Genomic DNA, 22,244 nt, shown 5'->3' on the forward strand with positions numbered 1-22,244 from the left:
GATAGATTAGAAATTATGGAAAGAAAACCACAATGTGATTATCAACAACAAGGTCCTCAAATAAGAAATCCAAATTTTAGGAAGACTCCCAACACTGGTAAACCTAGAGAAGGGCCACCTAATCAACAGATTAGACCACCTTTCCAAGAAAACTATGTTGAAAGTTCTCACCAAAATGAAGAATATGAAGACACTCAGATTAACTTAATGGGAATAAATGATGGTAATACTATTTTTCTTACCCAGGAAGAACACGAATTATGCATGTTACAACAATTACAGTTACAATCTAGAGAGTCTTTTGATTATAAACAAGATTATGAATTTTCTATTAATGGGGTTCACAAGCAATATAACCTTAGGAGTAAGAAAAATACAAAAGCCCCTACTAATAAAACTGTCCGAACTCAGACCAAGAAAACAATGGGAGCTTCTGCAACCAAAGTGCTGCAAATTCTCCCTAGGGAAACCCAAAAAACTTTCACTCCAAAGATTGCAGCCAGTCCAAAAATTGTAGACATTACAGATATTGTTGTTAAAACTACAAAATATGTCCAAAAATCAAATGATACTCAAGCTTCAAATTCCATTCAAATTTCAACTGACTCCCAAACTATTCCAAGTCAAAGAATCGAAAATAGTAAAAAAGTGGATCCCCAAACAAAAACTGAATTACCAATTGAAAATAAGAAAGAAAAGACTACACAAACTCCAATTTCCAAGGAGGAAATAATTCAGTTAGGCAAAACACAGACTCCATTTAATATCCAAACTGAAATTGCCAAATTGAAAATATCAGTTCCTTTAACAAAATTGATAAAATATTATTCCTACAAAGCCCAAATCACTGAAACACTGAATATAGATGAAGGAGAAGACTCTGTTAATCTAAATGATGATCAACTAGAGTTAATATCTGGTCTTGAGGTAAATGGAAAACATGAACAAAGTGGTGTTACTCCATTTTACATTAGCTTGACTATTCATGATCAAATCTTACAAAATGCTATGTTAGATTCAGGAGCATCTCACAATTTAATGCTTAAAGCGGAAACATTGGATTTAGATATAACTAGACCATAAGAAGATCTTTTCTCTTATGATTCTAGTAAAGTTAAATGCCTAGGCCTTATAAAAGACTTGTGTGTCACCCTAGTTCAATACCTAGGTAAGAGTGTTGTCATGGATATTGTAGTTGTTAATATCCCTCCAAATTATGGAATGCTATTATATCGCTCATGGGTAGAAAAATTGCAGGGATCTCTATAGTTAGACATGTCTTATGCCACAATTTCAGTATTTTGTCAGCCCAAAAAGCTTTATAGAGAAATTTTAATGAAATACATGGTCAATAGTACAGACAAACCACAGAACTATCCTATTTATTCTGTACATTCTAATATGGATTCTTTCATTTTATGTAATTCAAACACTGAAAAAGACAATAATGCAGTTGTTAAACAAGAACATAAAGAACTTGACAATGATAATATATTTCATGAATCTAGGTGGCACCTAGACTTTGATGGTTCAGTGAACAGATTAGGAGCAGGTGCAGGAGTTTGGATTCATAATATGGAAAGTAATCATTCTGAAGGTCATGCCTTTAGATTAAACTTTAAATGCATAAACAACATGACATAGTATGAAGCTATAATCTTAGGATCGCAAATTGTAAGAAACCTTGGAGCTAAGAGAGTTTCTATCATGGGGGACTCTTAATTGATCATAAAACAAATTAGAGGAGAGTATTCTGTGAATAATCCAAGACTTAGCCAATACAGAGAAACTATTCTAGATCTGATTAAGGAACTTCTTGAAATTGATTTTGTTGTTATTCCTAGGAAACAGAATATGCAAGCTCACAGTTTGGCTACTTTTGCTAGCACTTGCAGATTACCTTTTCAACCCAATAACCAGTACACTGCAGAGGTAAGACACAAGCCTGTTATACCTGATAATCTAAAATATTGGCAAATTTTTTCACAACATTCTCAAATCTATGATTTTATGAATGTTAAGGGAGAATTCCAAAACTTCAACATAGATATTGATTGCACAGTAGATGACATCGTAGATGGTGAGATAGATATAAATGTTGTAGATAACCCCACTAAATTCCCTAAAGTAGAAATAGATGACTTAGAAAAAGTAGAAATAGATGAAATAGTTAATGATGATTATGAGATTTTAAACCTTAAAAATAACTTTTTGCCTATGGGATTAGTCCCATTAGAAGATTTTTTTGATTCAAATGATGTAGCTAGAAAACCAAAAATGGAGCCTTTAAGATCAGACATAGAAGAATGTAACCTAGGAACAAAAGAAAAACCTAAGCTTATTAAATTATCCAAAGCATTACCTCCAGCTGAAAAGCTGAAATACATAAGTTTGTTTAAAGAATTTCAAGATGTATTTGCATGGAGTTATGAAGACCTCAAGTCTTATGACACCAACATTATTCAACATAAAATACCCATCAAAGAAGATCAGAAACCATTCAAACAAAAGCTTAGGAGAATTAATCCAGTTCTTATGCCATTAATTGAAAAAGAAGTAAAAAGGATGTATGAGGCACAAATCATAGCACCTATTAGGTATTCAGATTGGGTCTCTAATTTAGTCACCACTAGAAAGAAAACAGGAGAAGTCAAACTCTGTGTTGATTTCAAAAACTTGAACAAAGTATCGCTGAAGGATAACTATCCCCTCCCTAAAATAGATCACATTCTCCAGAGGGTAGTAAGGTCATCCAGAATTTCATTACTTGATGGATTCTCTGCAGAATGTTTTCCCATATTAAAAATAAAAAATGTAAAGAAGGTAAGTTCTAAAAGAAAAATCAAAGGACTAAAATAAAAGGATCAGAAAAGAAAATAAAATATGAACCCCACCAAAATAGATTCTGAAAGTGATGCAAATTCAAATGGCACTACTCTTTACTTTGCCTTGTAAAATAAGACTGTGTGCAGCTTATCAAAAATGCCACAATCCATGATGGTCAAAAAGTTTAATCTGGATTCATTCATGCTTTAAATCTCATGTTGATAGATAGAGAAGGAATATCTAGCCAAATTGTTTAATCTTGGCAGATCAGTAGATAGGTAGAGAATAATAATGAGCTCAATCAGTTTAATATGAGTCATTGGAGGTTATAATATTAGAATTAGATAGTTTGCTTATCAAAGAAAAAGAAATAAAGGTTCAGCAAACTCAAATGCACCCAATAAATGAAGAAAAAATGCTAGGGTAAATAAAGGGTATGTAAAAGAGGTTTTGGAATGCACAAGGTTGCTAGCTGGAATGCACAAGGTTACTAGCTCAAATGCACCTCCATCATGCTTAATCCTATGTTTCATGTGCATGAAGAATTATCAAAGAAAGAGGACATTCACAAAAGATGTATATTACTTTGGGTATTTTCCCTAAAAGTTATATATAATTTTAGGCCTGAATACTAAAGCTCATTCACTAATTTCCTCTCATTTCAATAAACCCCTTCCATGTCTAATTTATTAATTTCCCTTCATTACCCCTTCATTACTTTTCATTCACTAATTTCCCCTTCTTGATTCCAAAGGACCCTTCCCTTTTCATTTCCTCTTATTCTAACACATTTCCATTGTAAAAACCTTTTCCCTTCATTTTAACCCTTTTTCCCTTTATTTCACACCTTTCCCTAGACATTTCCCTTTAAAAATCATTCTCCCCTTATCAATTTCCCTTTTCTATTTAAACCCACTAAAACCCCCTTATCCTAAGTTTAAATAATGTATCAGACCCCATTGAAAAACCCTCCCTGATACCCTTTTAACTCATATCCCTAGTATATTTCTTCCCAGGTCCTGCATTTTATTAACCCTCATCACATATATTAGATCTCATAATTACTTTTAATTAATTACATTTCATTTTAATTAAAACCAGACCCCACACCCCGACTCATCCCTCGCAACTCCGCACATGATAACCCTTTGATCACCCACCTCCAGATCCAACGGCCCACATCCCATATTGCGCGCTCCCAAATCCGATCTTTAGCATCCCAAAAGCACGTGAGATTTGCGGTTTTGCCCGATCACCCTTTTGCTACGTGACAGCCCCACGTTATATCACGTCCTCTGAAAAAATACCACCCTACACTCAAAAGTGATGTGATAAGCCACAATACCGCCTCCTCGCGTAGGATGAAACCACCTACTATTCAAACATTAACTCTGTGCCCAAATGTTAACCATTGTTGGTTAAAAACCAAAAAGCTACCCTTTTTACCCTTTTCATTGTTATTTTGTTGCCAAGAACCTCTGCCGACCAATTCTAAACCCCAGAAACTCTGCTCAACTATTTTAACCCCATTTACGACCAGAAGACGTTGTAGACTCCAATTTGAAACAGTGTAGGGACTATTGAAGCCTCAGAAAGCTTCCACTGTCCCTAAAGAACCTGATACCAAATCTTCGTTTTCCAAGTATTCCTGAAAGTACCAGAAAATGCCCTATACTTAAATCTCTGCACAATGTTTATAATAGGTTAATCAATTCAACTAATTAAAAACCTTACCAAACTAAAGAAACCCACTGTGCATCCAAAAAACCCTTTTCTGCAGACTATATTCACCTTTCACACTATTCCAGGGGTCCTAAGCTTACTCCTTAAGCCTGATAGTAATTAATTCATTAAAATAAACAAAACTATGGCTTCCCAGAGCATTTTGAATGCAAAACCCCTACAAACCCCTCACCTGGACTTTGACCACCTCCCATTGGCCAACAAAGATTTCCAAATCAAAGGCAAAAGCTCCCCTAGCTATTTATTGAAACTCCACTGCTGGAGTAAAGAAAAATTCCTCAACCACAGTGATGATATTCAGTTATGGGAATCTAATTGGCCAAATACTTGTTCCCACTAGTATACCAATTCCATGAAATCATCCACCTATGCCAACTCTGGTATATCCCAAGTCAAAGAGCCATAGTCTCTCCTAACCAGCAGGTTTTGTTCACAATCACTGCAGAGTCAATAAATGAGATGTTGCAAATCTAGCCAAAGCCAAATGAAACCCCATTTTCTATTGAAAACCTACTTGAACTCTACTTAAAGCTGGACCTTCCCAAGAGATCTCAAATTTTTCAAACTTTCATCCTAAAAGAGGCTCATATTCCTACAGGTAGTCCTCCACACTCTGCCACAATTTTCTCTGACAGGGCCAAACAGATTGTAACCATGTTGTCTTGTATTCTAGGATATACCACTGATGAGCATGTAGATGAGCCTATACTTGCTTTCCTTTCTATTTTTTGCCCAAGCAAGCCTCCAGCTGTAGTTTTCAAATTTGCCCAGTTTTTAGCAGACAAAATCCATGATCAATTGATCAGATTGCCAGATGAAAGAGTATTCAAATACTCTTCAGTATTGTTCCATATGTTCCTATATTTCCAATTAGACAGGTTTCCAGTTAACATCCAAAAGCTGGACACTAAGGGAAATCCTAGGTCTATTACCTTTTGGACACTCTTAATCCAAAAATATTCCATTGTTTTCAGCTACAAGGAATTCATTGATTCATTTGTTCACCCAGTGGTTAACATGCTAAGCAGTAGCAATCAACCCAGGATCAATGATGAGATAAAGAAAGTTTTACAATTGTCCAAACACAGTAGAATAGGAGATTGGTATTTATACCAGGACCACAGTGAAATTAGGGTGTATGGATGCCAACTCACTCCCTATAAGCTGCCCAAATATCTCTCCATGAGGATATTTGCATTAGAGTATATCAGGCAGATCATAAATTTAGATGATGTGAATTTTCTATCAGCTAGGAAGAAAACACAGTTCAAAATAAAAAACCAGCTTGGTCCTTTTATCTGCAATAATAAGGAAGTTGGAGAAGAAGCAGAAAAATGTTTACAGGAAATGAAGTTCACCAATAGTTTCAAATGGTAGTCGGATCCTTTAGGAGTCATAAACAAACTAAGACTCAAGTTTAAATTGAGCCTTTTTATGCATGAGTCCAGGCCAGACATTGAAAAATATGCCAACTAGTCAGAGTGGTTGGAAAATACCTTAATAGATATGGAGAAACATATGGATACTAGTTCCATTCTGCATACTCCAGCCCTACAGGACAGAAATGCAAAAAGGACTAGGGAAGAAGGTTCTTGCTCAAACAAGGATACAACAAATGAAAGATTTGAAATCATGCACAGGAAGAATCCCAAGCTAAATCCTGTAAATGAGCAAGAAGAGACAGTTGAGATAGTCAAGACAGTTCAAATCATTGATACAGATACAGTGGTCAGAGAGAGTACATCTCCAGCAGTTTTAGAGGAAACTCATCAGCCTTCAACCTCTAATACTCAGATTATTCAAAAGAAGCTTAGTATTGAAGTCTTTTCATCCAACAAACCAATGGATAAAGAAAAAGATATAAAGGAGAAGTATAAAGAAATCAAGTTGAGAAATGAAACATTGAAAGCTCAAACCTATGCTCAATGTTTCAAATAGACTCCTAGTAATCAGAATAGGTTACTTTCAGCTTTTGACATTAAAACAGGGAAAATGAAAATGACCTTTTTTCATCCCACAGTACAGCTGCGTAAGTCATTAGCAAATTACAACAAGACAGAATTTGAAGTTTTGGCCAATAATGTTCTTCCTATAGATCAGATTGAATTTCATAAGCAAGAAGGAGAAATGATATACTCAGACCAACAAAGCTATGAGTGTACAAAAACTTCAAAATTATTTAGAGAATATCATAGCGCAGTTTAAGCTAGAGAAGGCATCCTCACAAGCAAAGGATAACAGAATTAAATCACTAGAAGAAATGGTTATTGAGATTGGATATAATCCAAATGACATCAAGGAAGTAGAAAAGCTCATAAAAAAGAAGAATGAAGACATTGCTGCATTGAATAAGTAGCTAAAATTGCCTCCTTCTGAAAATCCACAGGCCAAGGAAGTTCTAGAGAATCAAAGCAAAAAAGGATGAAATGATGGACCTCATTCTTCAATTAAATGCTCAATTAAAAGAAATGGAGACTGAGATGGATAAGTTAGTGCAGGAGAATCAGGCCAGCATGGAGGCAGCTGCTACAACTGTTATTCCTATAGTTACTACAGCAATTCCTTCTACTTTGGCAGCTTCAGTGGCCACAACAACTCCAGTAGCTACAGCACTACACATTGCATCAACAACTACATCAACAACAACGCATCTCAGTGATGAAGCAAGTAAACTGATCAAAGCCATGGAAGATATGTCCATCCAAACAAATGAAATAAATAGACTTAAAGAACAAATAAAAAGTCTAGAAGATGAAAAGAAACTGTCTCAAATCATGCATAAGAATGAAACCCAGAAATCAAACAGATTGAATGAAAGGCTACAGAAATTAGAGAAAGAATTGACACTGAAAGAGCCACTAGCCCAAGCAAAACAACTTTTATGGGCCAATATCATTGACTCAGTCAATAATATTTGGCCATCCATACAGGTGATATTTGAGAAAAATGATTTGGTCAAAGACGTTGGTGAGGCAATTCAAAGGGTTAGAGCCGAACTTGGGAATAAGCCAGAAGAAGCCTCAAGAATAATCCAGTTCCTTAACTCAAAGAACAAGTATGAATCGTAGGAGCTTGGAAAAGCTGACAGAATTGAGACCATACTAGAGGTAAAGAAGGTAATCACCAAGAGAAACCTAATAATACAACTTGAGGAGAAGTTCCAAACAATGGAGCTAGCAATAGCCAGGTTTATGGTGAAAGTTGATGATTTGAGGTAGAAATGTCTACCTAATCCATTGGTGATTAATGACAGGTTGATGCCACATGAAGACTATGATAAGCAAATTAGAGAAGTGGCAAAGGAACAAGCCAACAATTCCTCTATGAAAGGGATCCCTACAGGAAAAGTGCTCTATCAGACTTCTGAAAAACTCTTTTACCTCTAGCATGAGGTAAAACATCTTTTTATAAACAAGCCTACCTTTGCAAAATACACAGAAACTGATGAAACTACAGAAGAATGGTAAATACTAAATTACCAGATGCAGAGTCTTGGGAAAAGTTGAATGATTTATTATGAAGATGAAAGGTAAATAGAGCAGTCAAGGGCAACCAAGGTAAAAAAACAGAGACTAACAGATCAGCTAAGTCAAAGAGTATCAGGTAAAAGATAGAGTTTAAAAGTCAAAAGCAGAGTAAAGAGACATCCAACGTAGAGCAACAACCAAAGAGAGAAAGCAACAAAATATCAAAACAACAAACAATTAAAGAGGGACAGCTTGCGTCAGTTACATATCTGTCTCTATCTTCTTGTATAAAGATATTTCTTTTTCCTTGAATAATTCCTAAAACAGTTTAGGATATTTTGTAATAAGTTTTTTGTATAAATACTTCATAATTTGAAGTATTATGTGTGGATTGCTTAACATTTCTATAGTTATATTAATCTAAAACCTGAGGGTTTATTGTAACATTTTCAAGTCAGCACTGGACTAAGTAATAAAGGTATTGCATTACAGGATTCATGTGTTGGGCCACTTCAGTGAAGTATCTTTCATTTGTTAAATTGTTCTTTTCTTAAGTATTTCACATACATACATGTTTTTCCAATTTGAATGAAATATCTAGAATGTTACTACAGAATTTGTTTAAGTACACTCTGTCTTGAACAATTATTCATTTTGATGTTTGCTTCTGATATCCAGAGTAGGGAATTCTTCATTACTCCCTAGTTTCTATTGACCTCTTTCATTTCCCTCATTATCCGGTTTGAGGAATCCTTAATTGCCCCTTGACCCCGATTGAAAAAACCACTTCACCATCCATCCTGAAAGATCTGAATTTACTCATCTACCTTGCCTAGTGAACACTATCTTTAGAACTTGATTCAGTCCTGTTTTCTTGACATTTGGACTCCATGGCCCAATGGTAAAAAGACACTTATCTATACATCTGAATCAGTGATTCCACCACCAAATCAAATCAAACCCAATCAATCTTAAATAACTAGCATAAAATCAATGAACTCAACAAAGTTAAATCATTAAGAGAGAGCCCTCTCTGAGCATTAGGATGGCTAGATCCTGATCTCAAAAGTAGGTTTGTGGTTACCTCTATCATTTCTTTAAACACAACATGACAACCCTAGGGAAATGTTAGAGTGATAACACACTGTATATATATACACCACCACCAAGAGTTGAATGCAATCACTGTATATATATACACCACCACCGAGAGTTATCATGACGTATAGACTTTCAAGAGCTTGATATTACCCTTGATCACTTCACCGAGATATAACTCTGTATGCATACAATCTTCGTTGACTATGATGAATGATTTGAAGACTTGTTCATTGACTCAACATCAATCCTTATATATATAGATCATCTATGATACATTAGGATGAAATGAGTGCCTTAGAGGTAGGCCGACATATCATCAAGGAGATCACTGTCTTTTATAGAGCTGACTTGCACAAGGATAGTGACACTTGTTCTTGGATCATAATCTTTTGACCTTATGACTTTTATAATACTTATGATGAGACATAAAATCCTAAAGACATCAAGAAGAAGTATTTGACCTATGGTAAACACATCTTGCTCATGAAACCCATGATGCAAGGAATAATAATTTTTCTTTTACATAATATTATAATTACAAGTCATAATGAAAATCGAACCTAGTTACATTTTCTTCAAAAATAAGCTATTGGTATATCTGGCTAGCAAGATTTTAGATATACTCTAGATGTTATATTGTCTACTGAAAATTTTAGTCTTGGACCTCACCCAAAGTACTCCAACGTGTTACTGAATTGGCATGGTTAGAAAAATGAAGGATAGTGAATGGAAATAAAATAACTTCACTTAGAAATTAGATGATAATGTGTGTGTTGCTATGTGTCACGTATATGGATTATGAATGTTTCCATGTTACACACGTGGACCATGTTTTTATTTGTGTGTTAGTCATGTGTTGCTTGGTATACCATTGATTGGAACTAGGTAATGATCTTGGTGCACTACATTCATGCACTATCATTAATTTTATGTATCATTTTCTTTGACAATATATGCTTCTTGTTTAAATTTAGATTCTTTCTTATCTTGAGACTTTTCTTCTTTGTATATTGTATAGTGATTACTTTGAGCTCCTTCCCACCATGTGGGTTTTCAGATTTTTTTTATGATCTCTATTGTTCTGCAAACACTTGGGGTAATTTTTTATTACATGCCCTTTTTTATAACACACGCTACACCGAAATGAAACATTTTCATAATTGAGCTTTTGGACCCAAACATTGTCTGGAGTCGTCAGATTAATCTTAACAGAAAAACCCTTGTTGAAGTCCATCTCCACACATATTTGAGCATAAGTAGTCTTTTAAAAAAAAATAGTTTATGGGTCATGACAATAAATTTTTCCTAATGTATTTCCAATAGAAGATAACGATAGGAGATTCCAAAGATACATGGCAAGATTCAGAAGCCTTACCCAAACTAGTGCAGTGGAGATTGATGTTGTAAGCAGATCAAAGGTGGGAGACCAACGCTGCATGAAGAGACCAACACTACCCCAGAACCACAACCTATATCACAAATGGCCTTATTATCCTCAATATTATCACAAACAACAACAAAAAAACCCAGTGCCATAGGATAAATATTAAATCATATATCAAGAGAGGTTTTCGTGTCTTAGAGATCCATTTGTGTAGATCAATCAGACGCGACCAAAACCTATTAAAATTGTAGACCAAACCTTGCTCCAAAAAATATTTTTCATAGCCGAAAGCTTCCTCCTCCAAGGAACACGAAGGGGAGGAAATGCATGAACTACTAGAACAACAAATCCAAATTTCAGTGTGGCACTCTATGAAACTGAAGAAGAGCTTGCTAGATCAGCAACCATTCATACAAAAGATATTGTCTTCTTTATCGGATCATTAAGATTCGACATTGTTCGGACTGCAGTGGAAATATGCAAAGAGATCCATGTGATCTAAGCATAGATTGGTTAGCTAGGAAAAAATCCTATCCACCACAAAGATCTTCAAAACTAAGAAAGACTACAAGAAAATATTATATTAATAATTCGCTCAATAAAATTAACTATTTTGTAAATTGTAATGGAAATGAAAAAATAACCAACATTTTGTAATATTATCATAATTTCTCTAAAATCGGACAGAAATTTATTGAAATCACAAGCTTGATGGGTAACTCCTGCACAATCAAAGTGTACTAGGGTTTTTTAGGGTGTTGAATCCATATATACAGTCAGAAAACCAGTTTAAATAACACAAATCAAATCGAAATTTCACCTCAAATTTTTCGGTCTATCACGGTAAAGTCCAAAAAGTCTCACTAAAGGCAATTAAAAAAAAAAATGTTGTCCAATTTATAGAACAAATACAAATTCAAACGATATTGTAATTATTTGTTATTTAAAATATATTTTTGAATTGGTAAATAAATTCAACAACATAAAAAACCATGGGGCACTTAAATTCTACAATAAACCAATTTAAACTCAAGTTTTTAAATTCTCTACTAAATTTTTTAATAACCGGAAAGAAAGAAAAATAAATAAAAAAAAAAAAAAAAAAAAAAAAAAAAAAAAAATCATTTTATCTTAAAATAAACTACGCTTTATTTTCTTATCTTTAAATAATAATAAAAATATTAATCAAAATAATTATTAAATTTAAGTACTTATCCCCTTTTTATAATCTAGAAAAATGTTATATAAACTACTATTATAATTTAATAAAAAAAATTATTCAAATGGAAAATCACCTTATCAATGATCTCAGTTAATGAGCTTTCAAATTTAATTAAAAATAATCTGCTAGTATCGAAAAATTAAAACAAAATAAATGATTCTGGTTTTTCAGTTTGTAAACAGTTTGAATAATGTCAATATAAAATTACATTTCAGTCTACCCTGGAGGCCATAGTTGAGGCTGTGTCCAATTATCCACTTGAAGCGAAAAATACAGGGGTTACTTCCAATAATATAAAAATAAATTGGGTTCAAATATCTGAAGATTTCCAGAATAATGGCATCATGCATGTGTTCAATTATATGGATTTTAAGCAAAAATTACATGTATGGACTGAATTAATGCAGTGTGAACTTGGATGATGATCGATTGTATCCATGATAATGGAATGGTGCATGTACTTGCTTGTAAATTGAAGAAAATCCAGTCATCCTGACCCTTCGATTATCATGGATATCTGAATTAAATCATCTCGGCGGTTCAATTATCTGGACTAAATCATCCCCACCCTAATGCTATCGGTATTGTTGTGAAGACCCCAAACCCCCAAAAAATACCTTACCAGTTTACGATGCATGAGGCCTAATTATGGCCTAACTGGCGTTGAATTCCTCTGTTGGTCCCTTGAATTTTTCTTCTGTATTGTATGCAAGTTTGTTTTAAAAAGTTCAATGACCACCTGCATGGCATCGACAATGGCCATCTTCCTTATTCTTCGAGGAAGCCAAGTAATGCATCCCCACGCGCACCAGCTGCCCAGGTCATTGAAGGTGCGAATCCCGAAATTGATCCTCGGTCCAGCAATTAATCCCTGCCGAGGAACATGGGTTCTTGCAATCCTTCGGCTCCTTCCTTCCATAATTGAAGTCACGAAGCTTACACATAATCCGATAACCACTAAGGTGAAACCACCCATGTTCATATTCCCTGGTTTCTTCGGGCCGACTGCACCAAATGCCAACAGGCGCAAATATAAAAACCCTCCATGGGATACTAGGATTGTATAATTGAAGGAGTCTCATAACTGCTTTTCTGGTATCGCACCGTTTTAATTTCCTAGTCTTATTCAAGCTTGTGCTTTCTTATACTTCTGGTCGGCGTAACTTGTGAGCCCCGTGCTCTCAGAAGGCAGCAACAATCCAGTTCAAGGTTCTCCCTGCCTTCATGAGTGCCCAATTACCGGTTGGGTATTATCATTATTCTCACATGGGTAAGATTGGCGGCATGAGAAGTGTAGAAGAGGTGAAGAAAATGGAAATGAAGCATGCTCTTTTGAAAGAAGATTATGTGGAGCTCCAAAAGGTATGTATATTTTGGATTTAAGCAATTGTGTCGCTCTAAAACCCAAATCTCCCAGAGCTAAACCAGCAATAAGTGATTTATGTTTTGGATTTAATCAATATTTTGTGACTGGTTTGTTTTTTGGTCTTTTCAATGTGTTTCAGGATGTTAGGGCACTGAGAGAAAAATCGGTGACAAGCAAGGATAAGAAGAAGTGGTTGCAGGCAGAAGTCAGGTTTGTGGGTCTTTTTCTTTGATGGTATTCTTGGCGTGTTTTTTACTATTGTTAAAGGGAGAGACGTCAATTGATATAGTGCAGGACATATCAATGGATATGGGTTACAAGCGTGTTTTTTTGGGTGGTTTCTCTATTGCTGTGACAGACGATCCCAGGAAAGAGTTTTTAACGTGACAGAAAATTGTTATAGTTTTAGAAATTATGGTTTCCGTTGGTGTCATGGTGTTCCAGTCTATCGAAGGTGTTGAATGCAAATTGAATTTAGTTTCGTTTTGCAGCATTATGCTTTGGAGTATATAGGTTTTTAGTCTTTTAGGTTTTACCATCACCCTGTACATCTAAGGCTCACAAGGAGAAATGGACTAACGAGCTTCTTTATCATTGCTCTCCTTGCCAAACCCCTTTCGTTTAACTGTGGTGGATCTTTTAGGAGATTGTGATTGTGATTTAATTTTGCCCCTAGTAGTTGTGACCATTATATGCAATGCATGTGCATGTATGCAGTGGTGGATTGATGAGCTTTTGCTACCCAAACCCGTCAATCCACATTTGGGTGTCTCTGTTGTATTCTTCAGCATAGTGTGATTCAATGCTTGTCACATGGCATTGGGACCACTATAAGGATATGGACTGAAAATCAAATATTCATAAGTAGTCAATCCATGCCCCCAGGCCAGATCTAGACCACAAAAACAACCAGAATGCAGGTGGCTAATGGTTAAGTTTATGCCCTTAGCATTTGTAGCTTAAGTTCAAAAAACTTGTGATGTAGCTGTAATGTTCAGTTTTCACTGTGCATAAACTTAACCTACAGTGAAAACGGTAGGTTATGATGTTGCGAATATATTAGGTGGAGTGTAATGTATAATATTGTGTTCATATAGTTTATACTTTTGTGAAATAACCGTGAAATTAAAATCAACTATACTATATGCAACTTATAACAGTTTTGTATATCCTCTGTCCTGAATTTTTCTTGGATGTATAATATAAAAGTTTCTTGAGTATTCTCTTTGAACATCATGTTTTTCAACACTTAATCAAAGTTTTCTTTTGTTTGTGAAACTCTTTCACCTTTCACATATGTTGCTTTTGACAATTGATTTAAGGATTTTCAATTGTTTCCTAATCAAATGATAAATGATGCTTAAATTCCAGATTTTTGCGGCACAAATACAAAATGTTTACAGAAAAGGATCACAAGGAAACAACACATCCATTGGTATTCCCAAAATCTGGAGCTCATGTTCATTCAGTTTACAGAAGACCCAAAGAACCATCGGAAGTGTTGGCTATTGAAGATGAGCCTACAAGGCGTGAATTGACTGGGCTACACGCATTGCCATTTGTGTCAACAGATCACTGTACCTCCCCTGAAATGGTAAGACTTAATTTAAATATATTTTTCTAATCGTTTGACACAGCCTTTATTTCCATGAATTGGAATGTGATGATAATAGATTCTCTCATCATGATTTTTAGACTGGACCACAGCCTTCACCAATGAGGATCATGCCAGCTGTTGCAGTGCCTCATAGTTCATTTGTCACATCTGTTAATGAACTAGCTAAAAAAAAGGGAGACCTTGAAAAAAATGGGTTTGTTCGTGCTCAGAAGCCATCTAAAGTTAAAAATGGCCAAAATAGGAAAATCAAAGCAGATCTATTGACATCCCCTGAATACAGTGCTAAAAGCATTACCATTTCCAGAGGACCCAATAGACCAATTGAAGTACCAGCTATTGGAGACAAGTCTGCAAGACATGAATTACCTGGGATGCAAATGTTATCTTCGACAAGTGATTGTTCCTTGCCTGAAATGGTCAGATTTCATGAAAACATATTTATCTAATTGTTCATGCAACTATTAATTCTGTTGACTGGGATGTGATGCTAACTGTTTTGTTCTCTTATCTTTATATGTGTAGAATGGACTACAGCCTACACCTGTGAGGATAATCCCATGTTTCAAAGTGCCTCAAGGTTCATTTTTCACACCTGCTGTTGTAGACAGCCAAAATGAGAAAGTCAAAGTAGATCGGTTGGTATCCCCAGAATCAAGTGCTAAAATCATTTCCATTTCCAAACGACCCAAACGACCAACTGAAGAACTGGCTATTGAAGACCAGTCTGCAAGACATGAATTGATTGGGATGCAACCATCGTTGTCAACAGATGACTGCGCTGCACCTAAAATGGTTAGACTTCAAGCAAACATATTTATCTAATTTTTCATCACATCATTTAATTCTGTTGACTGGAATGTGATTTAACTGTTTTATGCTCTTATGTGGATATGGGCAGACTGGACTACAGCCTTCAGGTATGCAGACAATGTCAGGTTTCAAAGTGCATCATAGTACATTGATCACACCTGCTGTTGAACCAGCCAACAAGAGGAGACGTCTTGCAAACAATGGAGTAACTGGTGCTCAGAAGCCATCTAAAGTTAAATATGGTAAAAATAGGAAAGTCAAAGCAGATCCGTCAGTACCAGAATTTGCTGCTAAAAACATTTCTATTCCCATAAGACCCAAAGAATTAACTGAAGCACTAGCTATTCATGATGAACCTGCAAGATATGAATTGACTGGCATGCAGCCATCGCTGTCAACAGATAACTGTACCATGCCTGTAATGGTAAGATTTCATGCAATGATGCATAATGCAAATATTTTTATGTAATGGTATAACCCAGGCACACAGCCTTTAAGTCTGTTGACTGGAATAGGATGCTAACTTGTTTGGTCTCTTATGTTGATGTTTAGACTGGACTACAGCCATCAGCTATGAGGGTAATGAGAGGTTCCATAGTACCTCTTGGGTCATTCGTCACACGTGTTGAACCAACTAACAAAAAGAGACCGCTTGAAGATAATGAACTTGTTGGTGCTCAGAAGCCATCTAATGTTAAAGACAGCTGGAATAAGAAAATCAAAGCAGCTCCAGTGGTAGAATGTGGTGTTGAAACTCCTAATATTTCCGGAGAACCTAAAGAATCAACTGAAGGACTGCCTAGTGAAGACAGGTCTGCAAGACATGAATTGACTGGGCTGCAGCTATTTTCATCATCAAATGCTTGTACCTCACCTGAAATGGTAAGACTACATGCAAACATATTTATCTATCTATTTAACACAACTTTTATTTCTGTTGACTGAAATGTAATGTTAACTGTTTCATTCTTTGATGTCGATATGTTCAGACTGGATTACTGCCTTCAACTACGAGGATGATGCCACCTTCAACAGTGCCTCAGGGTTTGTCGGTCACAACTGTTGTCAAACCAACCATCAGAAAGAGGCAAAATAATGGACTAGTCCATGACAAGAAACCATCTGAAGTTAAAGGCAGACAAAGAAAGAAAACCAAAGGCAGCCCACAAAAGCCCGTCTCACCTATAGAGGAAAAGGGTGCGGGAAGTTTTTGGGACAATTAATAATACCAGAAATGCCATTTTTAACCACCAAGAGTCCATCGATCTGTTTTTTTCCATCAGCTTCAAGGCACTGCAAGGGAATTGTTTGAGAGATTAGAATTCTGTAGAATTATAATTAACTGCATTTGAACACTGATATCCTTCTATTCAGTTATCTAATTGTACAGAATTCGTCAATAATGTTGTGCTTATTTGCACCGGCAGATTTTTACAATGCAAATACTTTTGAAACAGAGATCCCTTTGAATCTAAAATCGAATTCAAACTAGATTGTATAAGTAGGCAGAATTTCATCCATCTGTTTCTCAGCGCAGACAGGTCTAATTCCGAAATGTACTTTATTGTTTTCCATATACATGTTTCTCATTCGTGGCAGAGTCCCCGCTTTGGCTTCCCTGTGGATGCAAATGTACATGAAAAAGGAATTAGCAATTCTAAAGGGAAAGATTGATTTATTAGGCTGAGAGGTGCTCTACAATTTAATTTAAGTTTACTAGAGGAGATATCTAGATATTAGGAATAATGTCAATATTTTTTAATTTTGCTTTAAATTAAATATAAAAACTTTTTAAGGGTGTAAAATAATGATTCTCTAACTATATTTAAATTTAATTAATAAACATATAAAAATTTAGTACATATAATAAACTTACTATAATAATAAGATTTTTTAATCGTGGATATCTATTTTTATTTTACTATAGATATTATTAATTTTTTAATCATGGATATTCTTTTTTTACTATGGACATTATTAACTTGTAAATAGGGTTTGTTTCTTATCAATACCACATGCCCAAAAACCATAACTCATTACAAAATCAAATATTTCATAAATATATTATTTTATTTTTATTTTTTAAATTTTTTTGGAAGAGGAAATTTGTAATGTATCGTAAACGTTTTGACTTAAAATTAAAATAAATTAAATTAATAATTATAATTATCAATCATACATTTTGATTGGTCAAATTACATAAACTAAAATAAAAATACTATAGCATAAAATAAAATAGATAAAATTAATAATAAAACTAGTTTAGATCTATCTTAATTTCAAATGTATCAAGCACCCAAAACCAAAAAGAGGATTAAATTTATTGAGATGCAAATCTCTTTAGAGTGGAAAGAGATTTTATCTATCTTAATACTTGGTAGATTCAGAGTTAAAATAGATCTAGACTCGTTTATGTGATTCCATTTTTTCGAACCAATAAAACATTAAATGTGGATTTAACTTGTAATGAGATGCTATCTTCCGTTGTTAGCTTTGCACACTTTAACTTAAGTGTTGTTAGAGTTAGGCTCTTGGAAGTGTTGTATGTATGTAGGTGATTTCGCTAGTCTGGTATCAATATAGCAACCACAATGTCAGATAGTAAGAATATAGCGAGCACCCTATCAAATAGTAAGAGTGCACCACCATGGAGACTTGCATATCATTTTGAGTTGAGTTCAAAGTCTTGAGCAGAGGCCTAAGCGAAAGAGGGAGCTACTGGTGTGATCAGAGAAAAAATAGCTCTAGATTGAGCTCAAAGAGAGAGCCAAGCCTACTATAGGCTCTGTAAATTCTGCGTAAATATATTGCTATATAAACTAACCCACAACTTTTTAGCTATCTTCTGCGTGTTTAATTACCCATTTAGAATATGGATTGATGCCCTATGCAAATGGGTAAGAGTCTATGTATTAAGTCTGATTAAATGGGCATTCAGTTCGTTGGAGAAGTCGAAATTGCAAAAATTCCTTAGACTACTACCGAAGGCCGGATATACAGACTGATCAAATTGCACGTTGGAGTCTAGGGCCACTGAACCATCGTGTGATTAATCTCCATAAGGCCCCTGCAACATATACTTGCCATCTATGAGGTTAAAGATAGCTTAAGGAATGAATGTGTTAAATTTTGATAAAAAAGGTCTCGCTAGTTATGGTGAGGTTTGGAACTCGTGGAATCAAACAATAGAGTCAAGTAAACGATGTATTCTAACAAGGTATCATTTTTGCCAAAAAAATAATGGAAATTTGACACTTTTTTATCAAATATGGCGTTAATTTTTGGAAATCCGGGTTACAACGGTCAATCCTCAAGTTTTTAGGTGCCCCAAGGGTTTTTTATGGTATTGAATCCATTTCCACCATAAAACACATAATTCAAACACTCTTATTTTTGGGTGCCACAAGGGTTTTTGATGGTATTGAATCCATTTCCACCATAAAAACATGATTCAAACACTCTTATTTTTGGAAATCCGGGTTACAATGGTCAATCTACAAGATTTTGGGTGCCACAAGGGTTTTTGATGATATTGAATCCATTTCCATGATAAAAAAAAATGATTCAAACACTCTTATTTTTGGGTGCCATAGGGGGTTTTAATGGTATTGAATCCATTTCCACCATAAAAAACATCATTTCAAATACTCTTATTTTTGGAAATCCGGGTTACAACTGTCAATCGTCAAGATTTTGAGTGCCACAAGGGTTTTTGATGGTATCGAATCCATTTCCACCATAAAAAAACATGATTCAAACACTCTTATTTTTGCGTGCCACAAGGGTTTTTGATGGTATGGAATCCATTTCCACCATAAAAAACATGATTCAAACTCTCTTATTTTTGGAAATCTGGGTTACAACGATCAATCTTTGAAGATATTGGGTGCCACAATGGGTTTTGATGGTATTGAATCAATTTCCACCATGAAAAAACATGATTCAAACACTCTTATTGTCAGATTTTTTGAAACAAGAAGAAGAAGAGGCTAGATTCCAATGATTTTTGGCCATTTGTGCAAAATTGACACCTTGGTAGAAAACACCCAAGTAAAATAAAATATTAGAGGTCCAAAGTAGCCAGAAAAGCTTCACTAAGGTCATGTGCCTTGCCACAGTTAGTGTTGATTGAGGAAGGATGAGCGTGAGGTTAAAGGTTGAAGTAGAACTCGAGAAAAAAACTCAGAGCAAGTAAGTGGGTTGTGTCAGCAACAAAGATAGGTAGCCCATATGGAGGAAAAATATAGACATCAATGAAACATGCATTTGATTTGCCAATGAATATCTTTATACCAATGGCCTTATATGCAAACACTCTCCTATAGAAAATGAGGAAGTCAAACACCAAATTCAAGAGTTGACATTGAAGAGTAACATTTGACCAACCTCCTTACTCTATGTGAGCCCTATCATGTTGGTTCAGAACAAGGACAAGATGCGGCGACTACTTTTTTTACCACATAACCTTGATTAAAGTTAGAGTTGAGAACCAACATCTAATCCCCTAGATTAATGATTTACTTTATCAGTGAAAGGTGCCAAGTCTTTTAATAAGATTGACCTCAAGTTAGGCTATCACCCAATGGTAATTGAACCAACTAGTGTGTAGAAGACAACCTTTAGGTCGAAGGGAGATCTCCTTAAGTGGATGATCTTTCCTTTGGTCTTTACTAATGTACTAACAACATCCATGAGGATGATGAATGATATTTTGTGAACATCACTAATTCTTCTGTGGTCACTCTTAAATTAAATTTAGGAAGAGAATATGAAGCACATTCAACATATCTTCAACACCTTGTGCCAATGCAAGCTAAATGCCAACCTAGAGAAGTGTACACTTAACATGCAAAAACTCAATATCTAAGGCAGAATGGATAAGCATAGTGTGCATTTTGATCCAACCGACTTCCATGTCATTTGATATTTTTAAATCCCAATACAATAATTTGGATATTTGTGACTTCCCAAGCTTCCCAACTTGCACTGTAAATTTGTTGTTCTCTTGTATTATGTGTTCCTTGAGCTTGGTGACTAGGGGTGGAGCCAAGGTCAATTTTATTTCGCAAAGTAACAATAAAAAAAATTTGAGGAGCAAAAGCATCACCTATGAATGCCACAAGTCCTCATTCTATAAAATCTACATCAATCATTTGAAATGTTCAAATTATGTTGTTATTGTAGTCTTCACACATCATGACATCTAATGGAATATTATAGTCATACCCTCCCTAACACAGTTCATAAATGCCCTATATATCCATAGGAACCACAAGCCTTTACAATCTATGCCAATTTAGGGCAAGTTGTAGAGTTGCCTTTATTATAGTGATCCACATAGCTTTAATAGTTCCATCTAGACATCAAGGGTAGTTAGGCAAGTACTAATCAAGTTGCAAGCTACCTCAATGAACCTTAGATTGTGAAATTTATCACAATTCTCAATCATTGTGGATATACTATTTTAAAGCGACCAAATTTATATGCAATGAACTAACTTCTATGCTACATAACAACCATTGGTAATAGGTAAACAAGCATCATATTGTTACCTCTAGTGTGGACTTATATGCAACATGGGCATTCTTTGTGTTAATTTAGGCTAGCGTGACAAGATGATTTGAGAGGCACATTATAGTTGAGTAGTGGGGCATTTCAACATGAGGAATACAATGATAGTGAAGTAGAGGTACCTCTACTTGCTAAAGCTCCCATGACACACTAATATATTCAACAAGTTCATGAGCATCTCTTGGTCCAAGCTTTGGTCCATGATGGACACAAAATTGACCAAGTTGATGACCTTCCATCCTTAAACCAATGAATAAAAAAGCTATCCAATATTATGATTGTACACATCCTCAAAATGTACAACACAAAGCATTTAGGTACGTGCATCAAATTGTTCCTTTTGTTCAACACAACTACATAGCATTCATCACATCTCTGTCAACCACAAACCTTTTATGTTGTGCCTAGTGTTACCCGCTAACCCCAATCAATTTAGGTATGCTTGTTGCATCAACATGTGAAAGATTCCTCCCATCCTTAAAATAAGGTAGACAAAGCAGCAATATTTGTTGAATAGATCAACATGTTCAATGAAAAATTTGTGATATCTTTTGAAAAGCATACACCATCAAATAACAATATGATCAACATTGGGTTCAACATGAGCTTAGATTAGTGAAAACTTATGGTTACACTTCTTGGCCTTATTTGCTTGCATAAATTAAGATATTAAATTATCAATTTGGGAGTTCATAAACATGTGAGATATCATGCATTGTATGTGAAAGCTAACAATTTCTTTCAAAAATAAATGCAAACTCCACTTAAACTATTACAACGTAGTTGTCCCATTTGAGAGATTTTAGAGGTTATAAACCTCTTTCCGCAATCGATTACAAAGGAGATGAATCAAACTTTAAATGCAGCTATCACTAAGGTTGAGATTGAATTTGCTCTTTCTAACACGAATAAAGATAAAAGTCAAGGCCCTAATGGTTTGCTTGTTGATTTTTTACTCCAACTTTTATAACCATATCAAGAATGATCTCTTGCTTGTGGTGAGGGAATCTAAAATCTCAAGGAATAATGATTGAGATCTTTTAACAAAACCCTCATCGCTCTTATTCTAACAGCCCAAATGAGACTCACTTTTTGGAATTCCATCCCATTTCATGTTGCAACATTATATAGAAGTT

General features: G+C 35.0%; 1 protein-coding gene across 1 annotated transcript; it reads left to right on the forward strand.

Annotated features, from left to right (window-relative positions):
* The first annotated feature begins 11,979 nt into the window (after nucleotides 1-11,979).
* On the forward strand, nucleotides 11,980-17,161 carry LOC149140249 (uncharacterized). Its single transcript, XM_089447581.1, has 8 exons — nucleotides 11,980-13,105; nucleotides 13,249-13,319; nucleotides 14,481-14,703; nucleotides 14,805-15,143; nucleotides 15,250-15,519; nucleotides 15,626-15,961; nucleotides 16,090-16,419; nucleotides 16,527-17,161. The coding sequence occupies exons 1-8, from the start codon at nucleotides 12,968-12,970 to the stop codon at nucleotides 16,758-16,760; spliced, it is 1,941 nt and encodes a 646-aa protein (XP_089303707.1). The 5' UTR covers nucleotides 11,980-12,967; the 3' UTR covers nucleotides 16,761-17,161.
* The last annotated feature ends 5,083 nt before the right edge of the window (nucleotides 17,162-22,244 follow it).

Source organism: Pinus tabuliformis, chromosome X, assembly GCF_031772625.1.
Source record: "Pinus tabuliformis cultivar Carrire ecotype Pingquan chromosome X, CPIR1, whole genome shotgun sequence".
NCBI lineage: Eukaryota > Viridiplantae > Streptophyta > Pinopsida > Pinales > Pinaceae > Pinus > Pinus tabuliformis.